Source organism: Chlorocebus sabaeus, chromosome 4 (genome assembly GCF_047675955.1).
Source record: "Chlorocebus sabaeus isolate Y175 chromosome 4, mChlSab1.0.hap1, whole genome shotgun sequence".
Classification (NCBI taxonomy): Eukaryota; Metazoa; Chordata; class Mammalia; order Primates; family Cercopithecidae; genus Chlorocebus; species Chlorocebus sabaeus.
In genome coordinates, this window is record NC_132907.1 from 87,624,055 (window position 1) to 87,650,343 (window position 26,289).

Sequence of the window (26,289 nt, forward strand, 5' to 3'; positions counted from 1 at the left end):
GAATGACAGGAATCTTCCTCGAGTCACATACCTCTCAACCAAGTGTGAGTGACCCCACAGCACCTATGACGACCTGAGCATTGGCCGAGCTCCAAGCGTTCCATCTCAAGAGGCCTGGGCAGAGGGCGCCATATCCACACTGGCAGGAAGGAACCCTGGGCAAGCTCACCCCACAGCCACGTGGCTTCCTAGGAGACAGGACTCGACCTCCCAGTGCGACTGGTCCACACCCCCTTCCTTTACCTAAGAACCCATGAAAAGCCTTGGTTTCTTGCCCTTGCCTGGAACTCACTCCAAGACCTCTGAAGTCCTTAGCTGGTCCTTCTCTAGGATCAAGTCATGGGGTAAGTAAATCTCACCATGAATGACACCAGGCAGTTTACCCTTGCAACCCAGGGCTAGCGGGACCCGGCCCTCCCAAGCTACCCCTCCCACACAGGCCCTGGAGACACAGTGCAGGCAACATATTTTGGGGCCATTCTTAAACAACAGGCATAGCCCCCGGCGTGGTGTCTGGGATGTGTGTGTGTTTAACAGGAGCCACCGTCCATTCTAGGCAATTATCTTGGACCAAAGGTAGTCATAGTCACCTAAGGCTTGGCAAGAATCTCACAAGTTAGACAGCAAGAGGATAATGACACACACATGACAAGTTCTCAAGGCTTAGGGCATCACAGGTGACCCAGTCACAATGAAACCATATCTGGATTACAAATGTCGCCACCTCCCCTGCGTACGGCTCATGCCCGGGCCGAGGCATGCTGGGCACAGCATTTACAGAGATCTCTGGGTATCTCACAGGGTAAAGAGGTGCCACTCGAGACCCCGGACAAATCAAAAGGAATGTACAAAAGCTGGTCATGAGGGGGTTACTTGTTACCATGAAATCCAGCACACGGGGTCCCGAGATGACGTGGTGGGCTTACTGATGTTCACGCAGTGGCCTGGACAGGTTCACTCTGCCCCCAGAAAGCCCTTACCTTCCAGTACTCCCAGCTTCCGAGGAGAGCAGGACCCAAATCTGACACCTCAGATGCCTCTGTGGGGCCTCAGGCTCTGGCAGCTCCTGGAAGCCTCCTAAAGACAGCTCTCCTACAGGCACCAGTGGCTCAGTAGGCAGCATCACCACCCACAGGGAAACCCGGGGCAGGCCGAGAGTGCCCCCCCCCAACACCCACCAGTCCCGCCTCCAACACAGAGGCTAACTCAGCCATATCTCCCCACTCCAGTGCCCTGTACCTCAGCACTGCCGTGGGCTCCTCCTCCAGATGCCCCTGGCTACAAGCCCCCCAATTCCCTCGGAGGCCCAGCTCAGCTCCTGCCAGCCCCACCCTGGCCATGGCAGCTCATGCAGACCCTGCACAGGGCTCGGCCCCCTGGAGAGGCTTTCGAGTCCCACCCAGCTGCCTGCCATCTTCCCCACAGCACCACTAGGCAGTGTTGTCAGCAGCTTCTGCACCCTCTCAGGAACCAGGTGCCAAGAGGACAGGGCTACTCTGTTCTTCAGGTGGAAGGAATGTGTTTTACCCACAACACCCACCTTGACAACTGGAAGGACTCTAGAGTTGATAGTTCTACAACATGCACTCCAGGGGCTGCACAGGCTGGGACACGCAGTTCTGTCACTTGCTGGCCTAGAAGAATTCTTATACCTTTCCTTATAAATTCCAAATGTCGGCAGGGTGTGGTGGCTCACACCTGTAATCCCAGCACTTTGGGAGGCCAAGGTGGGCAGATCACCTGAGGTCAGGAGTTCAAGACCAGCCTGGCCGACATGGTGAAACCTCATCTCTACTAAAAATACAAAAATCAGCCGGGCATGGTGTTGGGTGCCTCTAATCCCAGCTACTCAGCAGGCTGAGGCAGAAGCATCATTTGAACCTGGAAGGCAGAGCCTGCAGTGAGCCGAGATTGCACCACTGTACTCCGGCCTGGGCAACAGAGCGAGACTCCGTCTCAAAAAAATCCCAAACGCCAGTTCTCAAATAAATTCCAAATGTCCGTTACATTTTAAGCTACATTATGATTGTTTGGTTTGTAATGTCTTATTTGCAAGTGATGCAATGTTGACCTAAAAGAAATGAAGAAAGTAAAATGTTGCCCCTGGGCAGTCTAAGTACATAATATCACATAGCAGCTTGCCAGAAACTGCATGTAAGGACCATTTAAACAGTTTTACTGAATTTCTGTTAGCATCAGAATGTGAGGACAGAGAGCACGTTTCTGTTACTGTTATATAGCCCTTGTGGAAAGCCTAGAACCTCCACCCACTTTTTGTTTTTTTGTTTTGGAGAAAGGGTCTCACTGTGTCGCCCAGGCTGGAGTGCAGTAGCATGGTCTCGATTGACTGCAATCTCTGCCTCCCGGGTTCAAGCAATTCTCATGCCTCACCCTCCCGAGTAGCTGGGATTACAGCTACTGTAATCACCATGCCCGGCTAATTTTTGTATTTTTACCTCCTCCTACTTTAATGGACCAGTGACAACATAATCTCCCTGCCGCAACTTGCTTTATAGGACTGGGATCATCTGCCTTTTTTTGAATCTTATTTAGAATAACTGGTTCAAGTATTGCCCTAATTTAGAAATTCAAAACTGAAAATGTGGAAGCCGCTCTTACCCTTGAAAGCATACACTTGAACACAAACACAAAACTGGTTTCCAAAGTTTATTAAAAATCAAAGAATAGAAAAACTTTACATAAAAATATGTCAATTTTAGCTTCCATATTGTTGTCCACACACAAAAAAATCGAAACATGATATCTTTTGTCAAACCTGTAGCACACAACCACAGTGGTAGCCAGGCCAATTCATCTGCTTCACCATGACGGAAATGGAACATGGTACCTGTGTCTATGAAACGAGCTTTAAAATGCACACCCCACGGGACACTCACTGCCAGTCCCGTAGTGGTTTCCTTAATGTGGGTTTACAGTCAATATTGCTAATGCGTAGAGATTAGTACAGGCCTACAGATCAGTTTTTATAAATATTCTTTATCAATAGGTTCACAATTTAAATATTTTAAATATTTTTGATAACTTTCGGTCATCGAGAACTGCAGACACAGTGTGCTACTCTATTCTGGAATGCCTCCTAGAGAACCTGCAGTCGCAGCCGACAGCTCCCAATGACAGAGTGAGCCAGTCCTGCTTCAAAAGGGCAAACAGACCGCAGACATTTTAAAGCTTGTCCTTGCTGGGCGTCCATCACATTCAGAGATCAATCTAGAACTCCCCACTGCTGCACATCCATCAGATGTCATGGTAATAAGTATCTTGTCTCGACATTCTCCACTAGTGGACTTCAAAGACCAACCTACCTGTAGTGTTTAGCAAGACCAGACCCCTGTTTTAACAACAGGAAGTCAGATGGCCTACAAGATGCAACCAACTCCCAGGACAACTGTGGTGCTCCAAAAACTCAGGGTTAGGCAGGATGGATATATTCTTGTTCAAAAAAAGGTAACAAAGACAGTGGTTGTTGTGGCAGAATACACTTGCATAGTATACCTGTATGCTTCCGACGTCGGGCGCCAGCGGTCCCGGCCCCAACGCTGGGCTGTGCTCTCCTGCGACATGATCCATTAAAACACTCCCCACGGCGCACTGGGCAGCTGAAGCACTTCTCCTAGATTTGCTCTTAACAGAACGAATGCATACGCTACAGATTCCTCAATGGAATCAACAGAATTCCTTTCTCCACATTCCTAAAACTGGGTACCACGGTCCGCAATAATAGTCACCAGACCCATCATCACAGGCTATGTCACTAAAACTGACTGAAGCATTTTCCAGTTCACATTTTCCTAAAGATTTTATAATGTGACAACCCTTCTCTCCTTAGAAAGTTATACTTCTGGCACTTGAAATGCTGGATTTGTTGTCCAGTTTAAAAGAACTGAAAACCAAAACATTAAAACTCTGTGGTCAGAGCAAGACAACGGCCTGGGGCCCGACAGCAGGGCCACGGGCAGTCCGTCAGGGGGTTCTGGAGCCGAGCCCTTTGGAAAACCGTCAGGGCGACCTCACTCCTTCACTCACTCCGACCAAAAGAAAAGACATCAAAATAAAACCCCAAACCCCTCATCATGGTGTTTGTAACGATGCTCGTCAGACAACCAGCCGACACGATGACCCAACTTAGAAAATGCAGCTCGGGAAAGGACCTAAGCTTGTTTAAAAAAAATTCCCTCCTCCCTTAAATATAACTTATGTGAAAATAGGAAATTAAATAAAAAATATCTGAGTTATTGCACAAATCATAAGTTTTCAATATTTACATAGAAAAACAGTTCTGAAATTTCAAACAAAATGTGAGGGCAGTAAAACAATGACCTCCCAAGCCTATCCATGGAGGAAAGACACACGAACGGGGTTTGATCTCCTCTGCTGCTTTGACAAACAGGAAATGAAAATAGCAAACCGCGAAGGAACAGACACGGCTACCGCAAACCGCAAGCGCATGTTCACGTCCCTGCAGTTCCTGAGCCTGACCTGCCTCAGCACTGAAGGAAGAATCCTGGGAAGGCAGAAAACAACGTCCACGTTTAATAAGGCTTCACAGATGAGCACAACGAGCTGTTCTTGAAGATGGACGCGACCACCACACAAAGAAACATGCAGAGTGATCAGCGGCGGGCGTGCCGTGAGCCCGGCTGATGTGCGGGGTGCTGGTCTCGGTTCCCCTGCCGGTGGCCGAGGCCGCGGGGCAGTCTGCGGAGGGATGGGGGAGGCCGACGCAGCCAGGAGCCATTATCTGCTGAGGCTCACGGGCAGACTGTCCCGCGTGTGTGTGTGTTTTTTCCTCCTCCAGCCGGTGCGGTTATACTGGTGGTGTCCCCTGTTGCCCACAGGGGGCCGCACACCTCCGCTACCCACAGAGCTGTAGCCGCCGCCTTGGGTGTGGCCATGAGAGCCCTTCATGGACAGTTTCATGCCGTTGTGCTGCTGGAGAAAGAGAGAGACAGCAGTGTTGGAGCCAGACAACAGGCACAATGCCCACGTCCTCCGGCAGTGACCACACTAAGCGCCGACGTGATGTTACGTAGGGAGGAGGGATGGACACCTGCCCTCTGGGACTTTCCAACTCTTCCATTTGAGAGAAAAGTATCCTTCCCATTCCGTGACTGACTGAAGGCAACAACCATATACCAGGATCAAACCACACAAATTCAGCAGAACCTCACTTCTAACTTGTTCTACTTATCCATAGAAATAAGAAGGTCCCTGGCCAGGTGCCAGTGCCTTGCGCCTGTAATTCCAGCACTTTGGGAGGCCGAAGCAGGCAGGTCACTTGAGGTCAGGAGCTCGAGACCAGCCTGACCAACATGGTGAAACCCCGTCTCTACTAAAAATACAAAAATTGGCTGGGTGTGGCGGCACACACCTATAATTCCAGCTACTCGAGAGGCTGAGGCACAAGAATTGCTTGAACCCAGGAGGCGGAGGTTGCAGTGAGCTGAGATCACACCACTGCACTCCAGCCTGGGGGATGGAGTCAGATTCTGTCTCCAAAAAAAAAAGAAATAAGAAGGTCCCGGTCATGTTCTTCCCCCAACTGTGACCTTCTAGAAACAAGCGAGTCACACGTGCCAGGGCCTAGTACTCTGCCCTCAGCAGCCTGTCGATCCCGGCATGCAGCAGCCTGTGCTTGGGCTGCACCCAAAGCACATTCTCCGCACTGCAAAGTCCCGGCCAAGCAGACTGAGAGGAAACACACACCGGCTTCAGGGAAGTCTCAGAGCGGGACAAAGAGCAGGAGGCGGCTGGGAAAGCAAAGCCAAAATGCAACGAAGGAGCTGTTGTGCGAAGTTGTTCTTTCACCCTGAATGTGTCTATCGGGGATGCACAAATCCAAGAGGAAACGGTCTATGACTTAACTCCTAAAAACAACCATCATACAACACAGGGCCAAAGACACAAGCCTCAACAATAAAACTTCCTGGCAAAGGAGGATTAGACAAGCAAAGGAGGAGTGGAGCAGAGTAAGAGGCGTGGACACCGACGAACGTACCGAGCATCCGCACAGCCCAAGGGAACATCACGCATGATAGAGGCTGACCTGGAAGATCCTCGTCAGGGCTCTCCCAATCATTCAGGTACTTCAAGAATATAGGAACCTAACGTGACCTGTTTTTTCCGTGCACACAGCTGGACTTGTGAGGAGCCACACGGGCAGGCATGCCAGGACCCTGCTGAGGCCCAGCACACAGCTCTGCCCACCCTGACGCTTACTCCTACCCCAGGTGGGGATCAGGCAACGTGGGAATGACAACAGCATACACGGGACATCATGGCAAGATCTGCTCTTGGTTTTATCATTTGCTTCTTAGAAATCAAGGTATTTAGCATATAAATGAATTATATAAATGGGAAAAGAAAAGTCTTCATTTTGAGCCTTATTTCAACTTTTAGTTTTATGCTAATCAGTTCAACAGAGGAATTAAGAGATGTTTGTGGCAACCAATTAAACTATATCTTACATCTTAAAATAGTTTAACTTTTTAAAGTTTTGTTTGGAAAGACAAGCAAACATGAGGCTGAATGACAAGAAAGCAAATTCCGTTTTCAAATGATCTCTCTGGAATTCTCTTTGGAGGAGAAAACATTCAGCACCACCTCTCACACGGCAGCTTGAAAGGTGACTGCACCAGGAAAGAGCTATACCTTATGATACAGATGAGGGCTCGAGAGCGGGTTGGGGGACGCTGAGGGAATGGCCGGGGAAGACATGTGGTGGACGGCCTTCAAAGACGCAGTTCCTTCTACACCAGCTTGTCTGCAAGGAACAGGAGCAACCCCTAGGGTCGGTGGAGGTATAGTAAACCTGGTCTAGGAAGAAAACGACAGAGACAGCCATGGGTACCAAATCAATCACAGGAAAACCATCGGGCTTCTAAAGCTCAGCACCGCCAAAGGGTAGCTCATAAATGGCACAGTTGCATGTGGGCTCCATAAAGCAGTTTGTTTTACTATAACCTAACAATATTGTGTTTTGAATTGGAAATACCTCATATTCTGAAACAGCAATTAGAATATAAAGTATGCCCAGTAATCCAAGTCATAAAGTTTAAAACTCATTGAAGATCAAACGATTCAAAACATTAGCATCATCAGAATAACAACTGTCACCCCCATGATGAATCCACGACTCGCACACTGAACTGGGGTCAGAGACCGAGACTGGCCCGACTGGTGGCCCAAGGGGCCGTGGGATGGCCGGCAGTTCCATCCTTGCCTGCTGTCCAGGTCCCGGGCTGCTTCTACGTCAGCATCACCCATTACTGTCAGCAGCAGCAGCACACTAACAAGAACCCCTTTTATCAGACTTGCAACACTGACCTCGTTGCATCTTGGCATCCCATGCATTTACCCCAACCACCTCTGGAGATCGACTGTGGACAAGAGTCTTTTTAGATAAGAACCTAGAAACCCTCAGCATCCCTAGACTTCACGCTCGAACCACAAAAGCAGCCGCAGAGCGTGACTCTGGAGCTCAGCAGCCGCACTGGGCTCTCAAGGACCCCAAGGCTTGTGGGTGGTTAAAACAAACACCTTTGTGACACATGGCCCAGGACGTCAGGGCCAGTGTGATGACCATAAAAAGGCAACCAAATTTATCTGTGGTATAATTCATTTTAAGAGTGTAAATAATTGCCTCAGAATTTTACATTTATGCAGTAATTAGACACGTTATGGTGTCTGGCTGGGCCATGGCTCTGCTCATCAACTCTGTGGGTCATTACAGAGCCAGCATTCCAGAAGCTCTGCCAGAATCAGGGTGGATCCTGTGAGCATGTCTTCCCCAGAGCAGAGTGCAAAACTCCAAGAAATGAGTCAAGATACTTTTGCATATACCTACATAGTTTTATGCTCAAATTACAGCCCACATTTCAGAAAATGGTTTTAAGTCAATTAACATGTTGGGTTTTATACCCACACATATTCCAGTGATGTATAATCGGAAGTAGATACAAAATTTAGTATTTATAAAATTCTCTTTTAGATTTCTAATTTTATCTAAATTTTAGAAACAGACAGTATATTCTGACAGAAAAAGCCTTAGAAAGTATGCCTAATTTGAAACATGAAAAAAGTCCAATAAGTTCATATTAAAACTTTTAAAAAGTCTTAACACTGAGATTCTGAGAGGAAGTAGGGACAAGTGTCTGGCGCTGCCTGGTGCCCGGCTAAGTGGGTCGCGACTGAGTCGCTCTCTCAAGATGACCCTCGACAGCAGTCTCATGCTGGGGCAGTGAGGAAACTTACAGGAAGGCAGTCGACCTGGCCCCCGTGAAAAGCCACGGCAGCACTCAAGAACCAGAGTCTCCTCGCTGCTGAAACTATACATGGTGGGCCTCAACACCACAAAAAAGAGAGGATTTCTTAGAACAAGACAGCAATGGCCAAAGACTCAAAAAGTTACTCTTCGAATTCAAAGGACCACAAATCTCTAGTGCATATCACAGCTTGGATGCCCTTCCCGGGGCCACCAGCGGGAAGGGCACCAGAGGGCCACATACCTGATTGTTGGTAGTCATGATCAGTGTTCTGGAAGTGGTGGGCTGAGGTTTGCCACTGGGCATTGGCAAGGCGGTGGGTAAGCCGGCCATGAGAGGAGCTGGCGCTTGCAGACTGAACTGGTAAACACTAGGCGTTGTGCAGGGCGGTGTGTCTGAATCCTTGAACCCGGTACAAAAAACAACAAGGACAGCTGTACCACAAAGGTGCACTACTACTTCCTTAAAGCTATGAAAAGAAACGCCGGCCTCCAGGCTGGCTATGAAAGGTTATTTGAATTAAGTCTAACTTCTGAACGGGCAGCCCAAATCTACCCAGGCTTCCTTCAAGTAATTTCATCAAAACTGAAAAAGAATGTTAAAGGAAATACAGAAGAGATACTTGGATTTAATTTTTTTTTTTTTAAATCTGTGAAGAGGATTACTGCCCTCAACAGCCGCATGAGCCAGACAGGTTCTGAAGGTTCACAGTGGGGGAAAGGAAGCCTGGTGCTGACATCACGGGGCTGCCCCCCACCCACTCCACACACATAAAAGGAAACAAAACCTGAGCAAAACTAAGGGGGAGATTTTAAGCTCACAGCTATGGACATTTACCAGAGACACAAACTGTCCAACAGACACACGGAGGAGGGGAGGGCACTCACAACGTCACTCCCAGAAAGTGAAGACACAGATGAGGCTGAGGAGCCTGAAGACAGGAGCTGGGGGCTGGACAGCGACAAAGTCAAGCGCTGGCCGTAGGGAGACTCGGGCTCTCGGTTCTGTGTCTGCTCCCCATTGCACGTGGCTATTCGCTCTTTAATCTTGATCCTGTTGTCTGTGGAGGGAAAAAGTCTTGGTTAATAACTCCTGAGAACTGTGGCGTGGAGCCGCCCCGGCAGCATCAGTCATGGGTTCTGCTGAGCCGGGAACGCTGCTAATGTGACTGACAAACCCAACATTAGGTTTTGCTTAATTTTAAAAATTACAGTCAGTTAGTTATTGGAAAACATTAAACATGCTTGTAACAACTTGGGTATGCAAATCATCTTCAAATGTGAACTTTCTAAAATCTAAATATAAATCAGGTTTTTTTAATGAAAATCTGGCACCCATATAAGGATGTACTGTAAGTACAAATAAATACACACTGGATTTCAAAGACTTAGTATAAAAAATGGCTATAAAATATCTCAATCATTTTTATGTTGATTACATGTTGAAATGTTAATATTTTGACTTCAGTTGAATAAAATCTACCAAAATTATTTCACCTGTTTCTTTTCACATTTGACACGGCCCTAGAAACTTTGAAATTCTATGTGTGGCATGCATTTGAAATTCTGTGTGTGGTATTGTTTCTACTGGACAGTGCTGCTCTAGATCTTATTGTGTTTTTAATTAATGCTCATCAGAAAAACTAGCTATTTTCTTAATTTGACCAATTTACCACAAAGGAATAAAGACACTTCTGCATGAACACGCCAGCCAGTGGTTAGGATGAACACAAATGAATTAATCTCTCACCCATCCCCGGCGACGGGTGGGCTTTGCTGCCCCACTTCTCTTTGATCCACCTCCGGTAGTCAATTACCTCCTGAGTTACTTTGATGATTCTTCCTAAAGTACTGCAAAGGGACATTGTTGGAGATCAACAGAGTACAACAGGTATCACAGGGAGTTAGAACCCCTCTTGAGCAGTTACCTTATACCCCTAACAGATCATCTCACTAGGTGAAGGACAGTAGGAAGGGAGCTAAAATACATTTACAAATATATATGACTTCTAATGATTCAGCTCCAGCACACCCTGGATCGCAGTACATCTACCTACAGAAGACCACTGTGAAACGCAGCTCCAAGTAGGGGAGCATGGCCTTCCCACCCTCGATGGTCACACAGTGCTGACATTTCACTTCCCACTGCACAGGCGAGAATGGAGATGGTACCGAGATGAGTGCCCTACACGGGGCCCAGAGCTCCGCCTAAAAACACCGAGCAGACAGCGGCTCAGGAACACACAGAGCTCCAGCACCACCAGCGCCTGCAGCAGCTGCTGAGCCAGGCCTCGAAACCTGTTTATTCCATCATCCACCATGGAACAGATTTATCAAACTGTTTCAAATTCCACTCTTGACGACCACGTTACTCTTCCTTCCCATTCCTATCTCATCTCCCACCCCCTCCAATCCCACCACTACCACCACCACAGCATCATCCGGGTCAGAAGTAAATACCTCTGACTACATTTTGGGACTGTAAAAATGGCCCAAAATGTAGAACAAGAGATGAGTGTACGTAAGAGAAGATGGTAGGGACTGGGTGATCAGATACATTCACTTAGAAAGTGAATGTTTATGCTTTCAAGGCTGGAGAAAAAGCATCATGTTCCAAAGTTTTGAAAGCTAGAAATCACCTCTCCAAACAAAAGACCCTGAAGAAAATGTCAAATCTCCAAAAAAGAAATTTTCAACTCTCAACCATGGATGAATCCCATACAGCCATCCCACATTCCGAGAAGGCCTTCCTTCATCAACATATCCAAATTCTACTGAAATACGACAGAACATCCCTTCATCAATTTCATGGAGGTAAATGACACAGGAAAGGGGTAACTACCATCCCACAGGCATGCCGAGCCCAGACACAGACACGCAACCCATTACCTTTCGGCGTCTCTGTTTGGATAGGACCTGGCCAGCGGCGACACGGCATGGCTGAGCACTATGTAGGCATAGTCGAAGACCTGCTTCACCTGCATGGCGCCATAGGAGCTCCGGCCAACATCATTCCCTGCAGCAAAAAGGCTATGTCAGACTCTCCCCACACGCACACTATCGTCCACATTTCAGATCTTGTCATACAAGTGACTCTGAAGCAGGCCCTCACCAGCAAAGCCCAGACAGGCGAACACAATGGGCACGCATGGCAGTCGGCACTAGCAAAGGCCCTGTCAATCACCATACACAGGGTACGGTCTGTGAGTGCCGAGGGGACTGGTCTGCATCATCATTGCCCACGTGCTCACGGCCCACCTCATGAAGACAGCTGCCATTCACAGACGGAGCGACAGCTCACAAAAAGCCCACTCTCCAGGTGGCAGACATACAAGGAAGCCAAAAGCTACCATTGTGCAGACCGGCAACACCGACCCAGTGTGATCGCCGATCTGACAATCAGGAGGCCTCAAAAGGCAGTCAGAAGGGCAGCTAGCCCCAAGTGCACCCCAACTCAGTCAACACTAACGGAACCTGCAGGAAGTGAATCCTTTAGAATGGAATGTGAATTCTCACGTGTGGAAAACTGGGACAGCAAATCAAAGAAATCTGTCACAGAAGTCACCAAGGAAGTCAGTCAAGAGGAGCTTACTTTTCATCAGAAAAGCACTGTTTCGAATTTTAATCTACATACAACTCATTCTTCACAATCAGGTTAAGTGTAGATTTTTTTTAAAGGACATATATTCTAAGTACCGGAATTTCATCTTTTCTAGGTTTATATTATATATCTCAATGATTATGTGGGTCTTTGTTTTTTTGAGTACATTTCAGTAGACACTTGAAGACAATGGCAATGTCTCCAATGTGACTGATCCAACGGACAAAAAGATGGATGATACACTGCCACACCGTGCTACCAAAAAAACCACTCAAGAGCCTGCATAAATCATGCCATCTACAAGCAACAACAAAACACATCAGCCAATGTGTTTTCCCTGAGATGATCTTTAGGAAATAAAGTCAAAAGCCAAGTGACTAACAGGTTTGCGTTGCAGGATGTGTTCAACAAGATAACAATAATAAACATTAATATCCATATACGAAAAAAGTGGAGAAATACATGTCCAAATAAAGGGATTATGGCATCTACTGTTTTTCTATATTACATACTTCTGGGAAACAAATGATTTAGGATGAATATGTAATACTTCTGTAATCAGAAAAAAAAGATTTTCCTTAATTCTGCTTTATTATAGAATGTAAACAGTTGGAAAGACAAAAGTTAATTAGAAGCATTAAATAAGGATTTCTCAAAGTGTCATTATTGACTGGTTAGTATAAGAGAAACCTGTGGTTGGGCATGGTGGCTCACGCCTGTAATCCCAGCACTCTGGGAGGCCGAGGCAGGTAGATCACAAGGTCAGGAGATCGAGACCATCCTGGCTAACATGGTGAAACCCCATCTCTACTAAAAATACAAAAAATTAGCTGGGAGTGGTGGTGGGTGCCTGTAGTCCCAGCTACTCAGGAGGCTGAGGCAGGAGAATGGCGTGAATCCGGGAGGCGGAGCCTGCAGTGAGCTGAGATGACGCCACTGCACTCCAACCTGGGCGACAGAACGAGACTGTCTCAAAAGAAAAAAAAAAAAAAAAAAAAGAGAGAGAAACCTGCATCAAGAGCAAATGAATTGGCCGAGGCTCTCAGAGCCCCAACATAGCCCCCGCACCACCTCCCCCCACCCCCCGAGGCTGGCCTAGCTCCCAGCAGTGGAGGTCGGGGAGCCGTTACCTGGCAGCAGGGGGTCCTCAATGCACAGCATCGACGGTCTGTACCCGCTGGTCATGGCTTTCATGATCTCCTCTTTGGCAATATAGGCACCTCCTTCTTTGATTCTAATACCGGTTTTCAAGTAATTAAAATTTCTCCCATAGAGTTCAAAAAATTCTACAAGAAGCATTCCAAGGTTTTCATCAGCTCTCCGGGCATCAATTCTTGGATGCAACTGTAAAAGCAACGCACCCACAATTTGTATGGATTCAGGGCATGTTCTAAAGAAAATAGGATGCAACGAAGTCTGCCGTCCAGCAGCCTCTTCAAGGCAATACCAGTGAGAGGCACTCGCTCACTCACCAGCACCACGAGGAAGCCTGAACAGCAGCCTCTTCAATGAGGAGTGTTCAAAAGGAATACAATGTACTAATCTCAATTTTATTGTCGTTTAATTTTTGGAATTGTTAATCCATACAGCAAACTTCCTGCAAACACAGATACCTGATTAACCAAATATTGGCAAATAAGTTGACTATATTCTGCATAACTTAGCTGTCTGGATGGTAGATGTAATTTCAGATTCTCACCGTCCTAATTTCATTATGCTGAAGTACAACCAACAGGGGGCAGTGTTAGACTGAACAGTATGGCGGTATCATAAAACCAGAAAGTGAAATGACTGATTTCAGCTGAGTATAGGTCATCAGTATTACATCATAATATTTATAGCAAGCTTCCATCCTGCTTGCACACAGATGAGCACCACTCTCAGGTCAGTGCCATATCGTCTACAAAAGCAGGCACTGGGTTTGTTCTGAACTAAACCACTGTCCACCACATCTCCTGAGGGTCATAATTCTCCGCTGTCCAGACCTGCAATGCCCACATGTCTATTTAAATGAACTAAAACAAATTAATTAAAAATCCAGCTTGTTGCTCTCACCAGCCACACTGCAATACTCAGTAGCCACATGTGGCACCAAGCCCCTTGCCGGACCATGCAGAAGTGGCCGTCACCATCACAGAGAATTCTATCGGACAGTGCCAACTAGAAAGGGATGGACAAGGGCACATGAGAGAAATCCCTCAGAGAAGCACGATGCTTGAAACCATTTATAACACAGAGTGCCAGGAGGAGCTGCAGCTCGAAAGCATACAAATGTTTTTAAGGTTCAGAAGAATCCCGGAGTTCTCTGCATATTTCCACCACACAAGAGGAGGATTCCAATTCTGGCCTCACCTTTATTCCCTTCCTTATTCCTTGTCTTTTAGCCAAAATCACATAATCAAGATCACAAAATCACATATCCAAGAGCCTGGCCAGTGGCAGGGTGGGCCTCCTCCCCTCACTCAGTCAAGAAACTCAAATGATCACACCGCTGAGGCAGGACAAGCTCTGGGCACTGGACAAGGCACAGCGATGTGGCAGTGAACACAGGAATCCGACTCATGCTATGGTGGCATCCTGTGGGGTCAGAGGATCACTGAAAGGACCCCCTGAGGAGGTGGCAGGAGGCCCTGGGCCCAGGCACACATGGCACATGCATGATCAAAGTATTAAGTAGCTGTTACTACAAGGCCATGAAAATAGTGCAAGTCAGGAGTATATTAGTAAAGAACAGAGGCCCATGTTTAGTTCAAAATAATGTCCAAAAACTATGGAAGAAAGGCTATACACTAATGGCCACATCTCAGAGGGGAAAGTGAAAACAGGACAGTGTGACTTGCACTGTAAGAAAACAGACATGGAATTCCATTTTCACTACTCTTAAAGCATCTCTGCAGAGACAGACCAAGGAAGCTGCGATCATTACAGGTGGTTACCCAGTGGTTCTACTATCATAGCATTCATGACAGTGAGAACATGACCAGATCATGAACAGAAACGGCTCGCTCAGCACAATCACAAGTACAACATTAATGGTAAACATGGACAAATCCAGTTGTGCAGCTAAATTATATAGGCAAGATTTTGTAAAGAACAGAATTTTTCACTCAAGAAAATATAAACACAATACTGTTTCAATTAGAGATGATTTTAAATGTTTAAAAAGTGTAAGTACAGTTTATTAATACATCACAGCATTTAACAATATTTTTTAAAACACATCTGTTTTCTATTGATAGATTTTCCATGTTACTCAACAAAATAAGGACCCCATATAATTTCAGACAAAATAATGAGGTTTCATCAATTGAAAAAGCTCTCTTGTAAATCCTTTTCTCATATGTGGTACCAAACTTTATTCTGAGACAATTTTTTTTCAATATAAATCACAGGCAAGCACCAAGAAATGTTTATTGTTTACCATGAAATGGACACTTCTGAATATAGAGAACTCCTTGAGCTTGCACTGATGTGCACTGGACCCACAGAACCAGATGGGCATCCCCGCACTAACAGTTACACCCAGTACAAAATGAGCTACAAAGGAGCCTCCAGAAAGGTGCATTCATCAAGAGGGTTTTAATATAAGAATCAGAAATCAGCCTCTAACAAATTGAAACAATATAGTAAAAGGAGAGCAAAGGCTGCTGGAACCCACAGGACAACTGGTTGGAAGAGTCTACTCTTACACATGTCTCAACAGAAACGGTCTCAAGAAAGCATACGTACCTGTAGAAAGCTAATGGCCATTAAAATTAGGCTGTATGAGCTAATTCCACCTGTAAAAACTTCATTCAGGTCCCTCTGCAGAAGGAACTGTTTCAATACTAAAATCAAGTAAGGCAGCAATGAATATTTCTGTAAATTCCAAAAGAAAAAGATTTATTGAGTAATTACTATACTTTCAAAGAGATTTCACATAGCAAATTACACAAGACAGAAAGGAACGTTTCCTCCATCCTCTCGCCCATCTGAAGACTCTCAGTAAGTCTCAAACTTTGGTTGGGAAACGCTAAGAATTAATTTCCTGAGGGGCTTGTGAAAATCGAGACTGTGGAGCTCTCCCTCGGTTATGACTCAGCAGGGGTGCACCCCCACCATGAAGAGTCCACAGGCACAAAGGAACTCAAGGAGAGACCAGCGCGTTCGCTGGAGTATTTATGTGCTTGCTACGCAGGCCGTGAGGACAGTGGGGGCCTCCAGAGCAGGAGAGCAGAGTGAGGGTGGCAAGGAAGGCAGAGCGGCAGGAGATGACAGGAGGGAGGGAAAGCCTGGCTGCTGCTGTCCGTGTTGTGCTGGGGGCAGACGTGCTCCTTCAGACCAGATGACAAGGGGGAAGGGGGAACCTGAAGGATAAGGCCCTTGAAAATGGAACAAGACGGGACCAGACTGCAGGGGTGGATTTGCCCCTGCTAAGGAATACAATGGCCTCTACTGTAACAGGATTTGCCCCTGCTAAGGACTGCACAGTCTCTACAGTAACAGGAAGAAAGTCACGACCACCCGGGGGTGGGTCTGCCCCTGCTAAGGACTGCATGTCCTCTACTGTAACAGAAGGTCACAACCACCCGTTTAAGACCATGAACATGGTCAGAGTCCCAAATACATCAGCTCAACCAAATCTCTCTGCCCATTCTCAGGCACTGAGACCACCCAAAGTGAGTATATCTAAGACGCCTCATGATTTATCAACTTCCACTGGACCCCTGCGCAAAACCTGCGAATGAGGCACGCTGAGCTAGAAGCAGTCTCTTTGTAATAACTAGAAACAACATTTTAACAAAGCTCTCTAAAATAATTGTCAACTTTATAAAATGGTTACTCAAGAAAAGCAAATTTTACAAACAGCTATGTAATTTCAAAGTATCTCTAGAAAGAGTATTGTAGGAGAAATAACGTTAAGTGTAGTCTGTATTATGAAAGACCCCTGTGTGCAGCTGACAGCTGTAAACATCTGTAGGAGAAATGCCGCCGAGCATAAGCACTCCAGTCCTGACTTCCGCTGCGCGAGGTCACCAAGCACGGTACCTTCATGTAATTCTTGATGAACTCCGCTGCCCGGACGCCCGTCTCCATGTTAAAGCTGATGTCAACTTTCACTTCAGTCTCCTGATCTGTGAGCTTTATTATTGGTACCTGTAAAGATTTCATTTTAAGAACTGCTTTAATATGCAGGACTCTCCACAGCCAGGCATCAAAATGCTGCCAAAGCTGTACAGAGGTTTGGTGTTTTTTCTTAGTAATGAAAGGGGGTCAGAGAACATTGTCAGCATCAGTAGTCCCTGAATCCAGGACAACTCCCAGGCCCCAGCCCCTCACAGCAAGGCCCACGTTCTGTCCTGCCCCCGCAGCCCTGCATCAGCACTGGAGGTGACCAAGCATCAAAGAGAAGTGAGGGGAGGGAGCCAACAGGGAACATGCTGAGTTAGTCTCTGCCACATCCACCCTACGTGCTGGGATGGGGAGAGGTGCCTGGCCCCCAACTTCTATTTGGTCAAATTTTTGAAATAATTTAATGTAACTTCAAAGCCATTTTTTAAATTGTACGTTATACTGATATTGTTTCTCCAAACAATACTGATAATTGTTTATCTACTTTGGGTTTTCACTCTTTAAGATAATTTTACCAAAAAAAAACTTTCCCCTAAAAGATTCAGCAAATAAAGGGCTATTTTAGAAATACTCTCCCCAACATGAACTGTCACCAAATGGCACTCAAAACCTGCCTGAGCAACTGTCCAGGCCACACTCATGCCCCACCGCCCACCCCATCAGTGAAACTGTGTTCTTCCAGAAAGAAAAGGCAATGTTTGGTTTCCTTCAGCCGTGAAGCTTTAAAAACGGAGTTCCTTTAACCAAAACAATCAGGGTCTGACAAAAGGTTTAAACACCAGTGAAAGGCAACACAGGGACAGGGCATTCAGTACACACCTATTCTGGGCTTTAATGTCTACACTTGAGGGCAAACCACCAAGGACTCAGCCTGTGAGGACAGGCCAGTGGGGCCAGAGTCGCCTGGACGCCACTGCAACCACCAGACAGGGTAAGTTCTGGGGGCCAGCACACTCTAAGAAGGCAGAGAAACAAAATACTTTCCCAAAGAACTCATCAGAAACTGCTTTGGAAGAAGTCAACACTCGATGGCTACGCCTTCCCCGACACCCAGAGTTCAGGAAGCAGATTCCTTTCCATCTCATGGACTCCTCCCCACAATCACTCCTGGCACTCTCCTGCCCTACTCTTGCACACACTCACTCACCGCAGGAACCCCAAATCCTGAGGTGAGGAGTAACACTGGAACATTCAGTTTTGGGTTATCCTTCCAAACAGACAAGCTTTCACCTTAAACTCAGCCCTCGCCCCGGGGCTCTTGTGCCCATGACAGACCGGCTGCATGGTGAGGACGGTCCCTGGAAAGGAACAGTGGCAGGCTCCAGGCTCTCCCTGCAGTCTACACTGGCCTTCAGGCAACAGAGGAAGAGGTACTTAGTAGCCAATATGCGACAGTAATGAGGTCACTGGGACGAAGCAGTTACTGCAACAACTGCTCAACCTACTGTGTGTCCTCAGGACAACCGCACCTTAGTTCTCTACTCCAAAGGTGGTCGCCTGGTCAGGATTCCCATCCACCTCCCCGCTGCCCTTTGGCACACACAGAGGAGCAGCAGACAACAGCGGCCTGGGCTAAACGCAGGTGCTGCCTCGCACTGCCGCCAACCCACCTAGGGCTAACTACCTCACCTCTCTGCACCTGTTTCCTCACCTGTAAAATGAGAAGAGCAGCAGTGTCTGCTAATGAGAGTGGCTGGGAGAGCTAAGTGCAATAAGGCCCGTAAGCATTTGAGAAAGTGGCCAGCCAGGGCTTGTCTCTTGCTCATGAGAAGAGCCAACAGCCCCTTTTGGAACCTGGGCCTGGAGGGAGCCTCTGGTGCTGCCTGCTCTCTCTGGTCCACATGACAATGACGTGAACACGTGTACTTCGGTAACTTTCACCAAGAGGTGCCCCTGGTACATGTGCACTTTTCAGTGCATATATCACGTTTCAAAATTTGCCCCCAGTCCCAATCAAAAGCACCTGACAAGGAATCACCTGAGAAGCATGTGAATGCCCCCTCCCCTACCACCGCACAGGCAGGAAGAAGCTCCCGCCTTAACTGACACTCTGCTAAACACTAGGAGGATGTGAATCACACACCACATAAGTTGACACACAAATTTAAAAATGAAATGCTAGCCAGTCGCACAGGTGAGCTAAGAACTGACAGGCGACAGGCAAGTACCTCCCAGTCACTGGGGGCTTAGAATCTTGAACTGACATAAACTTTAACAAGTACACACCAGAAACAGTCTCATCTCCACACTGCCCCCAAAGAGAAGAGGCTTTTCATATACGTATATATTTTGGAACAACGAAGGAACAGCTAAGTTGTTCCTCCTGAATTTAACGTAGCACATGGTAATCATAAAAACCATGGTTTAATCATTGAGCCAAACACTCCAAAATGGGCAGCACCTGAATGTCAGTGTCCGCTTTCAGATATGACTCTCCTTTCCTATTCATCCTAACATGAGTAGACACAATCATATATTTTCATTCCAAGAACAGTTTAATGGGCTCACAAATCCCAAAAGTTCAGACTCACTAAACATGTTCTCAGTTGGTGATCATGACTATAAAACAAAAACATAAAACACTTGTCTATACCAGAAGCAGATTAATCTTCGAAACCGTAGCCAGTAACTGTGTAAAATACCACGAGCTCGTGACACAGGCGTATCCTGTAACCACCTGGGATGTGACGAGGCTCCTGCCCAGTCAGAGGGGCCAAAGCCAGGCACTCACCGTAGCCTTGTCAAGGACTTTGATGGAACACGGCTCAGCCACATTGTGCTTCCGCAGGGCTTGCTCCAGCAGCTGTAAAGGAGGACGCTCCCATTTCCCGAAGACCACCAGGTCTATGTCGCTGACAGAAGAAAATGCACGTCAGCCACTGCTCCCCTTACCACAGCCTACGCACTCGTGTGGGGAGGATAAGCACCACCGCACATGTGCCTACGTCTCCCCCAAAGGCCAAGACACAATCCCACAAGGCTGTGGCCCCTAAGGAAGTGAAATGCAGTTCATAAACTACAGCAAGTCCTCGCTGAACTGAAGGGAAGACTTCCATAAGATGGAAAGCAAGAAGGTTAAATGATTCTCCCAACAGCACTAGGTATGTGAGGGGATTCAGATGAAAATGCCTGCCCCCAAAGCAGGCTGAGGCCCCGCTCTCCCAGCACCTACTCCAGCACTACCTACACTAGCTCACTCCTGCAGACTCAGGGATTCCTGGATACCCGACCCTGTTCAATTACCCATTGGCCCTGCTAACATCAACCCCCAAATCCTGAGATTAGAGCCTCTTCAGCCTCCAAATGCTAACTAGCAGTGGGTTAATAGAAGGTAAACTTTTAATGAGACAGTGCACGGAAATTTATTTGGATATCAAGAATCCTTAATGAGAAAATACTAGTTTACATTTTAGAATGCAAACTTGTTTGACATTTTCTTATCAGGTAAAAACCCTTAGAAAATACTATTTAAAGAGAATTTTGCTTGAATCTTCATTAAAACATAAAATCAATTTTTCAAACACATGTTCTAAAGTATCAGCAGAATGTTTTCTATTGCGTTTACTTCCCACAGTCCTCCCACCTGTCTTCTTCACGTTTCCAGCATCCAGCATTTTTGCACCCCAACAAATTAAGTGTGAGGCAAAATGCAAAGCAATGAATTCATCATAACACTAAATTAAATCTTTCTGCCAATTTCCTTCTGTAACCACAGTCTTTTCCTTCAGCTGGCCTTTTTCGCCTTAGACTCAATTACAAAGAATCTATTTGTAGCCCTTAATATCGCCCAGACACCATCCTAGCCTCTAAATAAGCACAGACACTAGCCCACGCCGTGCAGTCTGGTACTCACCTAGTTGGAAGATAGAGACCTGTACTAAAGCTGCCAAATATCTGTACCTGAAAGAAAGAGAGGTTGCCTTAAAATGTATACCGCACACCAAGCAGTCACACTACCATTACTTCTCACTACAAGAAAGCACTCCCTATACCCTTGGGTAAAAAATAAAACTACCTTGGAAACTGATGGAGGGGACTGTGTAACAATTAACCAGAAAATTCCCTGTAAGTTAAAGACGTGCCCCAAAAAGGAATGTTTAAAAACTCTAAGTTAAGAGGTGAAACAAGTTTTGTCTTCACCCTACAACCCTTCAAAGCTGAGGACTTTCCAGAGCTAGCTTTGACCCCTTCAACCTCTTCTTAAACCCACAGCTAAGGCACTGGGGCAGGGCTTTGTCCTAGGGCTCTGAAGTTTAAAGCCAAAAATATGTATCATTTTTAAAGAGGAGCAGAAAACTGGGTCGTCCTTGCCCACCGCCCACCAAGAGCACACATGCCCCTCACAGCTAGAGCACGGCCAGCCCTGCCGGTCCCCTGAGCCCAGCCAGCAGCAGGGAAGGCTGCTGAGCAGAGCCAGCCAGGGGCAGGCTTCACACCGCCTGCACCAAGCATTCCAGAAGGCCCCTCTCCACATGTCAAAAACACTTGTTCCTTCACCGCAAGAGTGGTGTGTGATGAGGGAACACTTCCAAGTTTTACAAAAATGAACACATTATATGCTACCATGTGTGGTGGTGGGGAAGCAGGGGTGGGTGACAGGGTGAAATTTCTAAATTTAAGGTGAACTTAAGAGAAACAATCACATCATTCTCCCCGCTCCAAAAAAAAAAATCCCTCAGCCGATGGTCCTCGCACTTGAGTGTGCGCCAGCGTCACACAGACCTGCGGCCACCGCAGGTGTCGAAGGCATCAGGTGCAGGTGGGCCGGGGGCCGTGCATTCCCAGCATTCCAGGCGACTTGGCCTTCTCAAAGCACACATGGAGAACTGCTTCCTCGGGCCAACGGGAAAAGGTCTGTGTGGATCCAGCCGACCCATCACCACAGGGCGTTTAAATCTACTCGCACATGACTTGCGGCACAGAACCCCAAAGAACATACTCACATCAGCCGTCGGCCAAAGGTCTTTAACAACAGTTTCGATCCGTTTCACCACCTCTCTTCTCATAGCTGCTTCTTCAGGACAAGGGGACATGAAGTTATAAAAGTCAATTATTTCCTCATGTAGTCTAATGGACAAAAGAGAAAACATACTAGAGTTACAATGAAACGTCACCACGCTTTCTGTTCTGTTCTTACATTAGGATGACACTCAAACATATTTCTGGCCACGAAATTCAGTTTCATTTATCCTCTGAAAGTATAAAATGAAAACTCCGTGTTCAACAAACTTACACAGTATGACTTAGCAACACTAAACAAGTGAATTTTGTCAATTCCAAGTATCAATAAATTTACAACTGGCCTTTAAAGATTTATCCAAAAAAAAATCATCTCAGTGATTCTGCACTGAAAAAAATGAGAGAATTCCATCCAGGAAGTGTGAAAGCGGCTTTTCAATGCATGTGGCACAGCCAGGCACAGGTCTGAGGGTGGGACCCACCTCCAGTGCACGTCCCAAGGCCCCATCAGCACCTCCCTGAGTGCTTCAGCTAAGGAGGATGGGAGGGACTGAGAATGGGCCAAGGTGTGGGGAAGGAACACGTGAACAGGAAAAAAGATATGTGAGTTCTCAGGGGCCCAGCGGCCCAGGTCTGCCCAAGCTACCTGGTGACCATCCACTAAATCCAGGTTCTATCTGTCAGTCTCAGCAGAGAGAAACAGGGTCCGTGGAGGCAGAAAAGTTGATCTAATTCAATACTCAAGTATTCTCTCCTTAAGAGGCCAACAAGGAGGTCAACAGCCAGATGCCTGTGGGATAGGAGTAAGTAGGGCCTCTGTCTCTCTTAACAAAAAACTAAAGCAGTGTTTTCAAGCACTAGGAGCAAGGCCTGGAAGACGCCTCATGCCGCCACCTCAAAGGTGCTGATGTCCTGTCACCCCATGGGCTCCAAGAGCTGAGGTCAGCCCTGTGGTCAGTGGCACCAGCCTATGTCATGAGTTAAGGCTGAAGCCTACACCGATGACTGCAGGAAAAGTGCTGTCGTCCTCTTTTCCTTTAAGAGATTAAAGATGGAGAGAGGGGAAAGCAAATTATCCAGTCCCAGGAATTATAACAAATCAAACTCATCTGCTTCCTTAATTCTAGGACTCCTAGGAATTATAACAAATCAAACTTGCCTGTTTCCATTCTAAGTTTCACTAATCAAGCAAACAGCAGAAGACAAAACAGGGCCAACGAACAGCTGACAAAGCGGAAGCATATAGCACCTCTTACAGGACCCGCCAGGGGTGAGTCCAAAGGTGAGTGGCCCCGCATCAGCCTACAGTTTGGCTCTTGTGTAAAGTTAATTTCAACCGTCTCTCACCTGAAGTATCGCCACTTCCCACCCTGCCAAAAAAGTCATTTGGAGGAAGCATTCCAAACCGCCCACAGAGGGTTTAAGACTAGGCTGCAAGCACACACGAGACTCCAGTAGCAGCAAATAAATGCTGGGCACCGTTGCTCATGAAGCACCTGCAAATCAGGCCATCCCTGCAGCCTCATCTTATCTATCACATTTAATTTAAAAGAACATGTGTCTGGATGCGGTGGCTCACGCCTGTAATCCCAGCACTTTGGGTGGCTGAGGTGGGTGGATCACGAGTTCAGGAAATCAAGACCATCCTGGCTAAAATGGTGAAACCCCATCTCTAGTAAAAATAGAAAAAAAATTAGCTAGGCATGGTGGCACGAGCTTGTAGTCCCAGCTACCCGGGAGACTGAGGCACGAGAATCACTTGAACCCAGGAGGCAGAGGCTGCAGTGGGCCGAGATTCCGCCACTGCACTCCAGCCTGGGCTACAGAGCAAGACTGTCTCACCCCCCGCAAAAAAAAAGTAAGAAAACACGTCACCCTAACCATGGTCCCAATTCAGACAGCCACCAGTTCAGCTGTTAATAGATCCCAACATTAAAATATTTGTTCCAAACTGAACAAACTACAAGAGCTTTGAAGTAAAGCTTCTATCTTTTCAACAATTACTGAGCACCAACTACATACTAGGCATTTAACTATCTTTTCTACCAGCTCAGTAGACCACTCTAAAGTCTGAGATGTTACCTAAAATTTCCTACCACTTAGTAATGTAAGCAGGACTAGATATGGCACGTTAGCAGGTTAATATCCACCCCAGGGAAGAGCCACAGGCCAGCCTCTCTCCACCTGCAAGAGCATCTGGGTGGATCCCTTTACCTTCACCAGTCACTGTCACTATCACTGCAGAGAGCTAGGCACAGGCCTGGGCTCTCCATGAGAACAGCACTGGGAAGTCTGTCCACCTAAACCACTACACCACGTGGCCTCCTGTACCTCACAGTCCCGTTCTGAGGATAACAATAGGAGACACTTAGAGAGATTCTAACAAAGATGCAGGCTTGGAATTATTAAATAATTGGCCCAAAGTCATGGAAGAATACCAAGGCTAGAATGCTAAAATTCTATCCACATCCCCCAGATTTAACTCGTTAAAGCATACTATAAACAGGGCATTCCAATTTGTCAAAATGCCACTCCAGGTTTCTGCCTGCAGAGTAGAATGTACTGTCAACTTTAAGTTCTACCTGAAGTAACGGCAACATCAAATAGCTTTCAGGACCTGTGCAGCCACATTCACCACCCTCCGGGGCATCCCCTACTATCAGGACATGCTCAACACTCCAGGAAAGGAAGAGTATGGAGATAACACCTGCTGCAATCTGCCTCAGACACACAAAATCAGCATAACACGGCATCCGTTTTTGTCAAATGTCTGTTCCCTTGCACAGAGAGAAGAGGGGGTGGCCTGGTATTCCTCCCCTAAAACAGGAGAGATTGATGGCGAGGCGTGGCCTGCCCGTGCTCCTAGCAGAAAGGGGGCTCAGGGGAACACGGGGCCTCCTGACCTTGGCACTGTGTCCAAACAATGAGGGGCACTAATAACCACACCTGTCTGAAATCTTAATAAAATGGACCTAAAAGTGAGCAACTGTTGTAACAAATATTAGATAATAAGAGCCAAGAACAATTTTGTTTTGCCTTTTCAGAACAGAAAGGACACAGCCGGGGGCCCGGCCATCCATGCCTCTTGGATAAGGGAGTCAGACAAGAAGGCTCTGGCGAAGTGCCCCACTGGCCCTTCTTCCAGGAGAGCGGGGACCGGCAAGGTGCCGCACGACGCCAGGACTGCGCACGAGGCAGAGCGTGAGACTGATGGTGGCCGCAGGACAGTACCAACCATCATCACAAAGCCTCTGGGCTGACCTGCAGTCCCCAGCCTGCCTTCCGCTGGGCTCTTTGTGAGGCCCTCAGAGGGCGAGGGGTGGGGGCCAGGCAGTGAGGTGGAACACGGACCAAACTGAGAAACAGTGCGCAGTAAGAGCAGCCCAACAAAACCCACATGAGGGCACTGCCCAGCCGTGCCCACCCAGCGGCCTCCCTGCAACCGCACGATCCTGGAGGCCATCTGTGGATGGACGCAATGGCTCACTGCTCCATCTCCAGTGCCCAGAACAGCGCTTGCCTGTGCATGGAATGAATCTATCAAGTTTGCTAAGATATTTTGCTGACCTTGTCATTGCTCATATACATTCTCTATAAAATGACATCTAAAATTAACATTCTGAAAATATTTTACCTCTGCACTGAATAATTTGATCTGTTAGCAGAAACCATTTAAATGGCCAACTATCCCTTTAAAAATGTAAACGGTCACTAAGTGTTTTGGATTGTCTCATTCAATACTAACATTGCCAGGACTTTTCACTGCCTTAGAAAGCTGTGCACATACCTTCACAGAAAAGCCTTGCTGACCACAGGCCATGCCACCAGTGCCAACTAGGACATACCTCCTTTACTCATCTATGACTTCAAATACTGAATACATCCACTGCTTCAATTCTCCAAGTCTGTTACAGAAGTACATCAATGAAAAGTTTTAATCATTTCTTCTCAACAAAACAGAAATAAGTTTAGTCTTATGTTCGCACATACGAAACCTCCAGGGAATTTACAACTGGCAGGATGTCCGCATAAAAACCACACTAAAGTCTGCTATCCACAGACCAGTCATCAAAATCTTTTAAGAGCTCAATTTCAGTTCTGCTCACTAGTGTTCAGTCTCTAAATCGAAGAAATTTCTATGCATCAACCATAATAGAATATATCCCTCTACAGTGGATCACAGAGGTGGCATCTCAGAACCAGTAGGACACACTGACAGCCCGAGGTAGCCCCAAGGCCCTGCTGCCCCCCGGGCATGCCATCATCCCCGTCCCCATGAGAAAGGCTGGCGGCACGTCGGGAAGCAGTGCCAGCCGAGAGGCGGCCTGAGCACCCT

The 26,289-nt window shown here is 47.0% G+C and overlaps 1 protein-coding gene across 2 annotated transcripts in view; it reads right to left on the minus strand.

Annotated features, from left to right (window-relative positions):
• Positions 1–2,654: 2,654 nt before the first annotated feature.
• Positions 2,655–26,289, minus strand: part of TENT4A (terminal nucleotidyltransferase 4A) — a 43,474-nt gene continuing 19,839 nt past the window's right edge. Inside the window, exons 2-13 of one of the 2 annotated variants that reach the window (XM_073014843.1) lie at positions 21,938–22,061; positions 20,848–20,894; positions 19,726–19,846; positions 16,911–17,018; positions 15,612–15,740; positions 13,013–13,226; positions 11,171–11,297; positions 10,032–10,132; positions 9,170–9,342; positions 8,526–8,684; positions 6,670–6,834; positions 2,655–4,947 (exon numbers count right to left, since the gene is read on the minus strand). In XM_073014843.1, the coding sequence (XP_072870944.1) occupies positions 4,756–4,947; positions 6,670–6,834; positions 8,526–8,684; positions 9,170–9,342; positions 10,032–10,132; positions 11,171–11,297; positions 13,013–13,226; positions 15,612–15,740; positions 16,911–17,018; positions 19,726–19,846; positions 20,848–20,894; positions 21,938–22,061 (1,660 nt within the window). In that variant the 3' untranslated portion in view covers positions 2,655–4,755. Of the gene's footprint in view, positions 4,951–6,669; positions 6,835–8,525; positions 8,685–9,169; positions 9,343–10,031; positions 10,133–11,170; positions 11,298–13,012; positions 13,227–15,611; positions 15,741–16,910; positions 17,019–19,725; positions 19,847–20,847; positions 20,895–21,937; positions 22,062–26,289 lie in introns of both variants that reach the window. The other variant, XM_037988696.2, reaches the window with a different exon arrangement.